Source organism: Gobio gobio (genome assembly GCF_949357685.1).
Source record: "Gobio gobio genome assembly, chromosome: 2".
NCBI lineage: Eukaryota > Metazoa > Chordata > Actinopteri > Cypriniformes > Gobionidae > Gobio > Gobio gobio.
Window position 1 is genome coordinate 53,222,934 of NC_137098.1, and position 13,779 is coordinate 53,236,712.

At 37.6% G+C, this 13,779-nt stretch overlaps 2 protein-coding genes across 2 annotated transcripts; both read right to left on the reverse strand.

The window, feature by feature from the left end:
• Nucleotides 1-2,580: 2,580 nt before the first annotated feature.
• On the reverse strand, nucleotides 2,581-8,368 carry LOC307143232 (butyrophilin subfamily 1 member A1-like). Its single transcript, XM_079844597.1, has 8 exons — nucleotides 8,306-8,368; nucleotides 8,138-8,194; nucleotides 7,579-7,926; nucleotides 7,083-7,355; nucleotides 6,309-6,416; nucleotides 6,142-6,168; nucleotides 5,897-5,923; nucleotides 2,581-5,746 (listed from the first exon to the last, which is right to left on the reverse strand). The coding sequence occupies exons 2-8, from the start codon at nucleotides 8,190-8,192 to the stop codon at nucleotides 5,199-5,201; spliced, it is 1,386 nt and encodes a 461-aa protein (XP_079700723.1). The 5' UTR covers nucleotides 8,193-8,194; nucleotides 8,306-8,368; the 3' UTR covers nucleotides 2,581-5,198.
• Nucleotides 8,369-8,657: 289 nt separating this feature from the next.
• ccdc166 (coiled-coil domain containing 166) lies at nucleotides 8,658-13,298 on the reverse strand. The gene is made up of 7 exons (XM_079843879.1): nucleotides 12,886-13,298; nucleotides 12,736-12,789; nucleotides 11,850-11,904; nucleotides 11,594-11,738; nucleotides 11,282-11,361; nucleotides 9,507-9,674; nucleotides 8,658-9,414 (listed from the first exon to the last, which is right to left on the reverse strand). The coding sequence occupies exons 1-7, from the start codon at nucleotides 12,975-12,977 to the stop codon at nucleotides 9,157-9,159; spliced, it is 852 nt and encodes a 283-aa protein (XP_079700005.1). The 5' UTR covers nucleotides 12,978-13,298; the 3' UTR covers nucleotides 8,658-9,156.
• Nucleotides 13,299-13,779: the final 481 nt, after the last annotated feature.

Consider the following 13,779-nt stretch of genomic DNA (forward strand, 5'->3'; position numbering starts at 1 on the left):
ATTTATAATTTGCTTGATATGAAAACAAACACAAAAAGGTGTGTGTGTGTGTGTGTGTGTGTGTGTGTGTGTGTGTGTGTGTGTGTGTGTGTGTGTGTGTGTGTGTGTGTGTGTGTGTGTGTCAATGTGACCATATAGGCCCTACATATTTTACATACTTTTGGGAAGTAGAAATGATATGTCAATGAATTATGATAAAAAATGTGAACAATTGTTTCTCTTTTCTATTCAGAAATTAACATGCTCACGGAATTGACATGCATTTCCATTTTAATGGGGAAATTATTATTTTTATTTAATTTTACTGGTTTGTCTGAACCTAGCTGTATATAATCAATTAATGTTAAATGGAAATTATAGGCTCATTTAGTAATGATAGGATACTGATTCAGTCTTATTGTTTGCTTCTAATCAAGAGGTGAGAGGCTTTTAATTGGTAAATTGTCTCAATTTGATCTTGAAAAAACATCTAGATTTCAAACAAATCTTTTGTTGTTTAATTTGTACTGTTTTAGCAATTAAATCAAATAACAACAATGATTATCGCTGAGAACTTGAAGTAAGAACTGAAGTTGATAATAAAGACTGTTATAAGTGAATTGTTTTAATTAATATAAATATTAACATTGGATGAATTTGAAATACAAATTTGGCTATATCCGTATATGTGTTGTCCATAAAGAAGTAAAAGAATAAAGGTCACACATGAATCATCATATAATATATTAACATGCACCATAAAAAAAAATACTGTAAACAGAAACCAAGGGTCAGTCTCTGTGTATATAAAAAAAGTCTGAGAGGGTTTAACCTTACAGACTCACAGTGAAGACAGAGAGAGATCTTAGTAGGCCTACATTTGTAACAAAACGTTCTGAATATTTGACGTGAAAACGAGAAGATCAGCAGCAAGTATGTCGGCTACGCTTGAAGTTCCAGAGAAACCCTTATTTGTGAGCTGTGATATTTGTGTGGAGGTGAAAACTCCGGCGCTGAAGACCTGCTTGAAGTGTGAAATCTCTATGTGTGCTCAGCACCTACAGACCCACCTGACCACTACAGTGCTGCTGCAAACCCATCCACTGACTAACCCTGTAGAATCAGGTTCCTCTAGTCAAATGGCCAGCAAATGCTCAGCTCACGGCAAGCTAATGGAATACTACTGCCTGGATGATCACGTATTGGTGTGCATGTCTTGTGCCATCGAGGGAGGACATCGGATGCATAACATGAAGACGCTACAGACTGCCTATCTTGAGCTGGTGAATCAACTGAAACAAGAGTTAAAGGCACTTGTTCAGAGGCAGAACCAGGCAAAGGAGCTGCAAATGTGGCATAAAGACCAAATGCAGACTCTGGAGGTGTGTGTTAGTCAGCTGATGGAGACTGGATTAGCCCTGAAGGATCTGGTCTTTACAAGTTTACCGACCTCCGTATCAGCCAGACTGGGGACTCTTCAGTCAGCCCAGCAAGCTATCAGTTCAGCTCTAAAAAAAATGATAATTTCAGCTTCTTGCTGAGATTTGCAAGTGTACAGAAAGCTATAATGGACGCTCGCATTGTGGATCTGAAACAGGGCTTGGAGTCAGAACCTGATCGCACTAAATTAATTGAAAATATCAATAAGAATGGACGAATTATTAAGGTGCAGGAGGATAAACTCCAGGAAAAGTTTCTTGCTTTTGCGGACCCTGAATATCACTCATTTGCACAGACCGAAGCAAATGTAGTCTCTGAGCTGACCTTTGACCCTCGGACTCTAGGGCCTGGGATGACTCTGTCTAAAGATCTTAAAACACTGTGCTTCAACTCCTCTGCCACAGAACTGTCCGAGAAACACATTGTTCGCTGCCTGCAAAATGTTCACACAGGCAGTCTGCGCTGGTTCCTCCAATTCTCTGAACATTTTGACTGGTCCATTGGTCTTTGTGATAACTCAGCCTCCAAGAGGAATTATTCAGAGGTATGCGGATTGAAGAAACTGAACAATAATCTCTTTATTTTTGAAAACACATATGAAGAAAAGATAATTAGATCTGAATTACAGCATCACAGCAGCAGGCAGACCATGAGTGTGTTTTCCAAAAGTCATTGCGCAACTCCCGGCCATAGCTCGCATTTGAAATCAAAGCACCGTTCTATAAAGAAAGTGCCACATGAATTCCAAGCCAGCAGTCCATGCAAGATAGAAGTGACCTGGGACTATACTTCATAGCTGCTAAACTTTTACAGCAGAAACAAACCAACCAAAGGGTTTTTACTGTGTAAACTCAACACAAATATGAACAGCCACAGATGTTGTCCCTTTTTTACTTTAGAAAACATAACATCTACTCTACAAACCAGAAGAAAGACAAGACAAAATGAGCTATACGTTCCAACTGGCAATTCATATACAGAAATACTCTGTGTACTCAAACAATGAGATAAAAATGGCAAAAGCATCATTGTAATGTATTGTTTTTGTTTCCTATTTCTGTTAATAGGTTTGTTATTATGAGTTTTTAATACTTCATTTTATATTTGTTATGTTTTCATGCAGTAACCTGTTTTGTTTTTTGTTAAAATAATAATTTTTTTAAAGCTAAGGAAGCACTTATTTAATCTGTAAAGTAAGTTATCATGTAGAATTTTATGTAAATGCATACTAAATCCTACTCTCTATTTTATGTGAAAATAAAGTACCAGGTAATAAAGTAATAAAGTGCCAAGTGATTAGGGAGGAAATATATTCCAACTGAAATAAAGGCTTTTTTTTATACCATCCTGGACTCTTCATCATCCACCTTCTGAATGAAGAATCTCTTTTTTTAAGATGATATATTCAGAAATATTCTATGAGTTATTTCTGTCTTGCATTAGACAAGATGTGTTAGCCTAGGATGGTGTGTAAAGTCAACTGACGATTCTTTATAGGCATAGTGGAAGAGAATTGTAACAATTGTGTGTGATTTACTTGTCAAGCTTTACACCAGCATGTCACTTTTGCTTCTTTTGATGTATTTGTTGCACATCAAAATAGAACAATAATGATTATCACTGAGAACTTGAAGTAAGAACTGAAGTTGATAATAAAGACTGTTATAGTCAAGTCAATTATTTGAATGAAGATAAAATATTACAATTTTTATAATAATAAAGTCAAACATAAGTCATGATTCACCATTGATCAAATAAATGGGAGGATGAAATAAAATGTTGGCTATATCAGTAATCAGTAATGTTGCCATAAAGTAGTAAAAGGATAAAGGTCACACATGAACCATCATAAGCATCTCTTAGCTAATATCATTACATTAGTAATATATTAACATGCATCATAAAAAATACTGTTAACAGAAATCAAAGGTCAGTCTCTGTGTATATAAAGAGAGTCTTAGAGGGTTTCACATTACAGACTCATACTGAAGACAGAGAGAGATCTTATTACATTTGTACAAAACAAAAACAAAAAACGTTCTGAATATATGAAGATATCCACTCTTGCCAGTGGTGTGAGCAATGTTAAACTCAATTATCATGTTTAAAATAAATTCATTATTTCTTGAAAAGCTAAGGGCAGTTCACGGTACCTCAGCAACCGAAATTCACCATCAATAAAGGTTCTTTATTGGCATTTATAATACAGGGCTGTTGAATGCTTGAATCTGATTAGTTGGCGAATGTTCTAAGGTGTGCAATTATTTTCAGGGAAATGCGGCTAAAGTAGTTCCAGGCAGGTCTTGACCACATTACAGTTCCATATCACTTTGCCAAATGATTTCAGTTATTTCAAAGGTCCTTACAGCCTGCAACAGCAAAATAACCAAAACCCACTATACGACACTGACCAAGCAAATAAATGTATTAAACAGGATAAAAACAACAAATTATTTCCATGTTTTTTGCCACAAAATTATGTTTTATTAGGCACGGAAAGCATGTATACTCTCTTTTCCCTGCTCTCTCTGCTCTCCCACTCAAACGGACACACAGGACACACACCCGCACAGAAACGTGTTGTCGGCGCAGCAATTTTACGATTCGCGATTTTATTAATAAAATAGTTTAGCAACTCAAAAACTACATGACATTTCTCACTAGCGAGGGAATAATAACAGCGCTGTTCTTACAGTTTCGTATTAGTAGACGCTGCTGCAGAACACTGTTGAAAGAGACGCACAGACTGAGGTACACATTTCTTTCTCTCTCTCTCTCTCTCTCTCTCTCTCTCTCTCTCTCTCTCTCTCTCTCTCTCTCTCTCTCTCTCTCTCTCTCTCTCTCTCTCTCTCTTTCTCTCTCTCTCTCTAATAACTCACTGCATTAATAACTGCCTGCTATCAGTGGCCCAAGCCTCCGTAACTAGCTCTAAAATTATGTTTTGGAATTAGCAACAGAGGCTTGGGTTATACACAGATCAGGCATAACATTATGACCTAATATTGTGTTGGTCCCCCTTTCGCTTGCAAAACAGCCCTGACCCGTCGAGGCATGGACTCCACTAGACCCCTGAAGGTGCTGTGGTATCTGGCACCAAGTTGTTAGCTGCAGTTCTTAAAAAAATGCTTTTAAGAACTGTTTTATGGGAGGTTATATGGGGAGCCAAAAATGGTTGTTTAAAGGCATCACTGCGAAAACCCCATTTAGAACCTTTATTTTTAAGAGTAAAGCAAAGTCATTCTCAAACTGCATGATGTTAGCAGGTTAAATGCGGGGAACTTAACCTTGATCTAACTCACTGTGTGTCTTTCACAAATCAAAAACGTACAGTCTAGTTGGAAATGAACAAAATTACATTTTACTCTGACCTGGACAGAAATATTCACAGTTATCATCATGGCTCATTAAGTTATAAAGAGGGCTCATTTAAAGAGACTAAACAGTGCAGTGAATTGTATGTATGTCATTTGACCTCTCAATGTTGGGTTCGCAATTAGCGATTGCTGCAAATAAAATTGAATACAAATTTATTTCAAATATTCCTATCTACACACGACATTATACAAGATTATGAATGCTACTTTGTAAAATCGAGGCCATGGGTTTGATTCCCATGTATGCCTTGAATGCAATGTAAGTCGCTATGGATAAAAATGTTTGCCAAATGTAAATGTAACAAAAGTTGGCAAATAATAATAAAATATGTTAATTAGGAAGCATATCTACAATCTAATTAATACAACTGTTTTTAATTTATATTTACTTATTAGAGTGTTCATTCATTCACTGAAATTGACAGGTGAGATGATCATTGGGGCTGAGTATTTGCTTTTGATATTTGTACATGGGTTTAAGAATGGATAGAGTTCCTCAGTGAACCCCTGATCAGTGAAAGAGTAGATATGAGACCTGGATTCCACATCATAAAAGGAGACCAGACCCTCCTCATAATCCACAAACACACCCACCTTCTGTGGAATCCCTTTCAGTGAGAGAGTGACAGGGGTTCTAGCACAGGCACTATACTGGTTCCCATTTCTCAACCGCACTGTCCAGTATCCATTCTGAGGACTCAGTGTGATCTTCCCCTTTCTGTTAATGAATTCTTTGGCTACTCCTATATCCCAATCAGTTTTTCCCTTCACCTGCACGTCAAAATAAAACCTTCCAGAAGAGAATCCCTGCTTTCCCAGGACATTACCACATTTATCAAACCTCTCAGGGTTGTCTGGGACATTCTGTTTTTTTGCTCCACGTCGCACTTGTTTCCCATCATCAGACAAGATGAGAGATTCATGAGCTGTATTTGGATCCAGCGTCACATCCACTAATGAAAAGTATAAAATGATTATATTTATATAAACGTCGCATACATTACTGAGAGCTGATGCATCACTAATATACTGATGCCATTTCACCACAATAATAAAAGTAAAATGGATTAAAAGGATATAAATTATATTTGTTTCTTACTCACCAGCATATTTTCTTCTCTTTGCAAACTCTAAAAACAGAAATTATTTTAAATGTATTAAAAAGGAATTTAGTCCAGCACAGAAATTCCACAAACCACATAAGATTACAATGCATTCCATTCATAAAGAAATTAATGATTTTAGCTATTTCTGCCACAATTAATGTAACAGCCACCAGTAAATTCCAAGAATATACCACACATTAAGACATTATATCATATTGATTTTATGATAAAATCAATCTCACCTTTTTTAATCCTCCTCAAATAGCGAACTGGAGAAATTTAAAATGATAAATAAGAGAAATGATTATATCACAATTATATCATTAAAATTGCACAACAATTTATTTCCGTTCAGATGTAAATACAAAATTAAGACTTTAAAAATAAATCAATGATAAACAGACATCACCTCTTCTTATGTAAACAAAAGTAGCAACTGCAACTGTAGTAATGACGCCGAACACAACTGCAATTGAAATCCAAATGACTGATGTTCTCCAAATTTGAAACATTTGACCTGTAACAAAAACCACCATGCAGCATGACATATGACTGAGCAATAGATAGTAGACATTTTATGTTAAAAATAGACAAACAAACAAAGGCGAACGGTACATTTTCTGTACTAAAACATTACAAATCTATGATTAAATATATAATTCATTATGAATCATCACGACTGCATCAAAATACCTTGAAAATATGAGAATGATTGTAGTATATTTTTTATAAGACATGTTTGTACAATAGTCTGGATACTGTATTAACAAAAGCAGGCCTCAGTAAGCTTTAAGTTTCTGTGGTTACTGTTGTAAGTAGGGAAGCCTCCCCCAGTCACTGAATGGTACAAGTTGATCTCAGAGATTTACCTGTTACGTCAATGATCTTAACATGGCACCTTGATGATCTTTTTAAAAATAGACCACCTGGCGCGATAAGCTAGAAGGTTTGTTAAAACTGTGGCAGGCGAAATTGATAACCCAATGTATGCTCATTGGTTAAACAGGTTGGAAGAAAATGTAAAAGAATGAAAGTTCAGAGTGAGATTGTTAAATTATCAGCTGGTGCTTCGTCTTTGTTGTCTGGCCCAATAAAGTCTAATCTTTGGCATCGGGAACTCCTTGACTTGGGAGATTTCTTGCAAAGAGGGGAAGCCTTTTTCTACTACCAAAATCATACTTACTTGAGACACTGATATCCGTTTGAAACATATGATGTCTCAGTTTGACTCTGCAGTGATACTTGGTCTCACTGTTACGCACAGTGATCCTGTGTTTCACACTGAAGCCATTTGCATTTTCATGGGACTCTCTAGTATCAGAAATCACAACATCTCCTTCACTGTCCAGCCACAGAAGCTCAGGTTCAGGGTTCCAGCCTTCTGATGCACACAGCAGACGAAGCCCTCCTGAATGATCAAACTCCTCTATGATGATCAGTGGATGAGTTCCTATAGCTGCAGACATCAAGGAACCAATCATTCATATATTGTATTTGTATATTGTGTGTACTTTTGAGTTTATTTAAAAAGCGTTGTTAGTCTGAGAGAATATTTCTGCTTGAGATATTTTTTTTCCGTTGGTTTTTGTGTGCATTTGTTGCAGAACATCCAAGCACCAAAAAGATCACTTTTATGAAAATAAAACGCCATCAAAATATAATTTCAGTAGTCTGCTCACCTCCGACATTAATATTAACAATGATATCATCATACCAGGAGTTGGACTCAATTAAACACTTGTAAACTCCTTTATCGGAGACCCGGACTGTTGAGAGTTTGAGCGATGCATTTCCATTCTGTAGTTGATCTTGGAACAGTGCTGTTCTCCCTCTGTAGGACTGACTTTGCTCTGTGATTTTGTTTTCATGATTTACATAGAGATGTACTGTTTCGTCTCTGTCAAGTCTAAACCATTCCACTTTCATGTCCACAGCGCTGGTGTTGGGTTTGATATAACAGGGCAGGATCACATCTTCACCAGCGACAGTAAAGAGAGGTGCTTCAGGTCCAACAACATTATGCAGCTCTAAAACAAAAAAAAAACATGTCTGAACTGGACGTAAAAGATTAGTGACTATACGGCTCAGCATGTTAAGACATATTTCTTTTATGAAGATGATCTCGCTGATCACAGAACAGCTCAACTGTGGTTTTATCAACCACATTAAATAGACCTGGTAGCACTGCATCTTGAAATGTCCAACACTGTCTGTTTTTCTTTAAGGTAGAATGATTACCTGATGTTAAATTTGTAAGTGCACAACAAATCAGAGCCACTCCAACCAACTTCATCCCTGCAAAGAAGCAATTGCTCCACTGTTTAAGAGAAAAGCCACAGCATTTATTACAAATAGTATGATATGCATTAAATAAGTACAAATAACGATTTAGTCTAAAAAGCTCACCTGATTTGTCTGTCTTCAAGCTTTTGAAAGACTTGCTATCACTTCCTTTAGAGAAAAACCAGAACAACCAGAAATCACACACTCCAAACACTCACATTTAAAGGCACACACACACACACACACACACACTCTAGATGCCTATTGTCGGTTTCAGTGTTGTTATTTTTAACTAACTGGGCATTACCTCTTTGTAAATGTGAATAGATCAGTATTGCTTTGGTTTGATGTACTGCTCATGATAGATAAATCTGTATGCCGCTCAAAACTTCTTTGGTAGTTTCTGAGTGTTTGTATTCATCTTAAGTTCAGGTTTATTCAAATTATTAAAAAGGATAATACACCCAAAAAATTCAGTCATCATCATTTATTCACCATAATGTTGCTCCAAAACCTGTAAGACTTTCTTATGTATTACACTAAAATACATTTTGAAAACTTTTTCAACTGTTAACCATATACAAACAACATTGGAACCCACTGACTTTCATTGTATGGACAAAAAATGAGAGAGTTTACATAAGTGCAGCACAGCAACTTTACACCATGTAATGAGTGAAAAAGAAGAAACTGTGCACAAGCTTAATTGGTATTGTGTATATACAAGAAATTAGAATTTGAGAAATGTAACCAGATTTGGAAAAAGTGCCACCTGACCTGATGCATATTAATTTGTTTATGTGTTTTCGAATTCTCAAACTATTGGACCACTAAAACAAAGCATTATTTTTCTCATTTCTTTCAGCAAATACTACTCAAGTCAAGTCTTACAATGGTATTCATGTTTATTGAAAGCAACTGGGGAAAAATTATGTGCAATGTTTTAACCCTTGTTGTAATTGAACTGGCTCCAGTTATTGGTGGGTGCTCTGGGGGTGTTCTTTGTTTGCACCCGCTGGTGTTGTGGATTTCGGGCATAAGGAAATACGCTGGGTGCGAAGCTTCTGCACAAACTCTCGTTCCAGCAGCAGTTGTCGTCGATGAGTCTGTAGAAAGTCCTGTTGACTGAGAAGAGACTGAACTCTCTGGAGAAGGTTTTTTAACTCCTCACTTTGGATTTGATTCTCCTGAAACACCTCATTTGTATAGGACATCACATAGTGAGATGGCTCCTAGGGAGAGGGGAGAGAATACGTCTTGACCTGTATCTCCCATAGTGCTGTGACATACAACCATGCTGATTGACTGAACAGCATTCACTCACCTTGTTGGCTGATTTTTTCCCTTGGTTTTTTGCCTCTTTCTCCTGGCTCTCCTTCTTTTTATTGAAATCAGTGTTGAGAGCAACCAGAGTCTTTGAATGATGACATTGCAAAGCAGTCAACTCCCTCTCCAGCTCAGCGATACGACACGACTGCTGCTGTTGAAGAGTCTACGTCAAACACAAATACAGGTACATAAATATGTATATAAAAAGCCATTCCATCTCAGTGCACTATGATAACAATTGTGTACTCCTCAACTATATGAAAATGCTGACACTAGTTTGCATTTATTTCAGAACCTTTGAGCTTTGAAAATTTGTGGATTTGGTAGTAGGTCATCTGTTGACTTTTCGTCTGCTGTTTTTCTAATACTCATTCCATTTACATTCAGCTTAAAGGTAGGGTAGATAATTTTTGGAGAGGCTAGCAATAGCGAGCTAGCTTTAAAAGCATAAGATCCCACCCTCCCTTCAGAACGTCTCCAAAGCCACGCTTCCTTCAAAACACGTCAACGCGTACAACAGGGAACAAACAAAAGTGCCACTCACGAGACTCGAAATGGCTTTGAACTACCTCATGTCTCAAAGCACATAACATTACAAAAATATTGAACATAAACAACTCAAAGAGCACTGACCTGTACCACCTGACTGCTGCAGATTAATTTCGGTGTTGATAGTGTTGCCATTGAAACGCATACATTTTAGTCACAAACCGCTCTGAGTATAACCAAGCGGCAACCTCCTCCAGTTTCTCTTGAAGCCAATACGGAAGTAACTTAAACTGCAGTTCATCGACTGGCCACTAGGGACAGGCTCCAGAAGGGAGCAGAATCTCATTGACCCCCATGTTAAAATGGCCAACTTTACAGCAGAAAAAAACATGTTTACAGCCTGGTACAAATTGTGGTTTTGGTCTATACGGCTAATTTCGCCCTTCATGACAACTGTAAGGGGGGTGAATTCTTTTTATAACTCATTAGTTTACATTATATAAGCCTTAAAGTTCTGCATAATTAAGGGCGCGGCCACTTTGAGTGACAGGTGGATAGCCATTTGTCTGCTGTCTGTTAGTCATCGCGTCACCTCAGCTCCACCCACATTCCGCCTCTTTGCCCATTTTCTGCTATCCGGGAGTGACGCGCGATGATGTGCTGCCAAGATGGCAACGGCCAACTCGTCACTACTTTATGCTTCAAAACTGCTCTTCAGAATCCTATGGGTGACGTCACGGACACTACGTCCATATTTTTTGACAGTCTATTAGTATAACGTCACGAGATTCCATCTCTTCCTAATGACAGTAGTTATGGCGTATAAGCATGTTTTGGTTCAGGAGGAACTGTAAAAGTGGCTGCTGTTTTGGTTGCGGTCTTCTGTGTCTAACGTCTGTTTAACTCTGAAATGCGCTTATGACGTCTGATGTCTGTGCGAGCAGGGTGCGCAAGGTATGGAAATAAATACGTTGACAGGCAGATAGGGACTGTATGCAATGATTGGATGAACATTTAATGGTCCTACGACGATTTGTATACATATAAATACATTTAGACCACTTAACTTAGTGATTGCTATCAGTATGTGAAAAGCAGCATAACAAAAAAAAAATCTGGAACAAATCCCCTACCCTGCTTTTAATATTATCAGTTATTGAGTTCACTTAACTTTTTTCTATCAAGTACAATTGACTTTTAGTATTTTTTCTTATTTAATTTGGTTAATTTAACTGTACAAACACACACACAAAGGAATAATAAAAAAGGAGATCCTGCTACCTTAACCTCTTTTAGGTCTGCAATTTCAATATTTAGCTTGGCCAGCTGATTTTCTGTCTGCAGGATCTCTCTCTGCAACTCTGAAAACACATACAACACACTTGATGATGCTTCAAATGTTATCATCTAACCAAGCTACTATCTAGGACTAACTAACTGTAATGAGCAATTCCCATTGTACCCATTGTTGGTAAAATTATTTGTAATAATGTATGGACATTACAAACTACATATTCAGTCATTTACAGTAAAATCTAAATACACGATTAGCCTTAATTTCCTGTACAGACACATACACACTTGTCTTCTAACCATTGGCCTTCTCCTCATGTTTCTCCTGCATGTTCTGTCTCTGTCTCAGCAGCTCCTCAACTTCCTGATGGCTCTGATCACTCAGAGTGACTATAGTAGTCTGTCTCTTCTCTGCCTTCTTAGAAAGATATGAGATGTACTCTACCTGCACATGATAGAAAATGAGAATGATTATGATTTTATATATAGAACAGATATTATTATTTATTATTATAACTTGTCTCAAATAATAATTTATAATTATGTGAGAACTTACATTTTCTTTACGGGTCTGATCTATCTCTTTCTGAAGAAACTCATTTTCTTTTCGTCTGGAGTTGATTGTGTGTTAAAATGTAAAACATTAACACAAATGCAGACCCATAATATCTGTCAGTTTGAGCTACTGACTTTGACATTGTATTATTGGCCAATTGATAAATGAAAACACATGGTTGATGGAAAAAATATGTGTTGGCATTTACAATATTGCTGTATATACTGTACGGCTTCCTTAACCTTTGTCTTTTCCACGCACATGCACACTTTAAAAAAAAAAAAACAGGCTTAAGCTAGTCACAGACTAAAATGCATGTTTGAGCTGTTTTAACTGAAAGCAACTTGCACTGACAGATCTTAAAATATGTCAGTGCCATTGTTTTGTCTCGAGATGCACACCAGTAATGTTTGTTTCAAAGGCACATTTATAAAAGCTACTTAAATGTGCTAATTAAACTAAGGCCTAATCCTGGTTTAATCTAAACCCTGTCTGTAAAACCAGGCCTATGTGTTTTACATTTATATTGTTTTACAGAAATACAGTGTGCAAACCGCTTTCACTTAAACAGCATGAGGAAATATCATTCGTGGATACTGGTGTCTGAAAGACTAGTTAAAATGTGTTTTGTATGTACCCAGGCCAGCGCAAAGTTGTTTTCTGGTCTTAGCTGGTTTAAAGTGGTCTAAGTGGTTTCCCAGCCCTGTCAAGTGTTGGTTTAATTGGTCGGCCATCGGTCCCCCAAGCTTGACCAGATGACAAACACTATAAACTCCTCTAAAACCAACAAAACATACTTGCTTGACCAGTTTAAGAGACAACCACCTTAGACGTTAGTCTGATGGTTTCAGCAAGGAATTTTGTTTCTGTTTGTGCAAAAGGATACAGTTGTTCGACTCTCCTCTTCAGTGTCCATAGGTTCTCAGTAAGAGTATCGTATCTATGGGTTGCAAAGCGATACGAGATTAATGAACTGTCTAACGTTACCTCAAAAGGGATTTAAACTGTTCTTTGTTTGAATCTCCAGACAACTCACTCCCTGTGTATCAGCATCTCTGATTCTGCGGTCTCAGCCGAGACATTTGCGTCCTGTTTGTGCGTTGACTCGCTTTTCTTATTTGACGACATCCTGAAATATCCTAGACAAGTTGTTAACTCGAATACAGCACACTTACAACGACAAAAGGAAGTCTAACGTATTTAATCAAGTTCATGCGCCGTTTTTCACTCCCACAGAGTTGGTTGCACTGTAACCAAGACGACCAGACATAACATTCGCTTTAAATCCAAGGGTTTAGCACCACACATATAGCCTAGCCCCTATTTCTACCACTAACATATCCAGTTATAGAGTCATTGAAATTTTATTTAGGAAAATCGGATTGTGAACGAGATATATTGAGAACAGGGAGCCGTGTTTGATTTTTGTGTGTCGGTATTATACACGCTGACCGCTTGGTGGCGCAAAATGCTTTACCGGTAGTCAGTGTTGCCATGTCCGCATATTATAAACAACTTTGGACTTGTTTTCCCCCGTTAATATGGGATATTACAGACGTCCCACCTCTCCCGTAAGGCCCGGGAGTCTCCAAACTGATAGCGACTGACGCCCGCAAATTATATAAGCCTACAACATCCTGCAAAATGGTTCACATGGTTTCACATCCTGCAAATTATATACTACAATATGGTAGTGGTGCGGTATTGTGCCATATCCCGGACGGAAATTAGTTTTTGCAAACGGTGTTTGGCCGTTTGGTTGGCACCAAGGACGATGAAACAATGGGTGTCTGAATCAGCTCCCTAGTAGCCTACTCAGGGCACTGATCAGGACATAAGTCAATGGGCTGAGTCCCTGATCAGTGAGTGCCCTGACCACTGAAGACCTTATTGAGACGCACCCAATAATTGTCGTTGAAATCACTTTCAA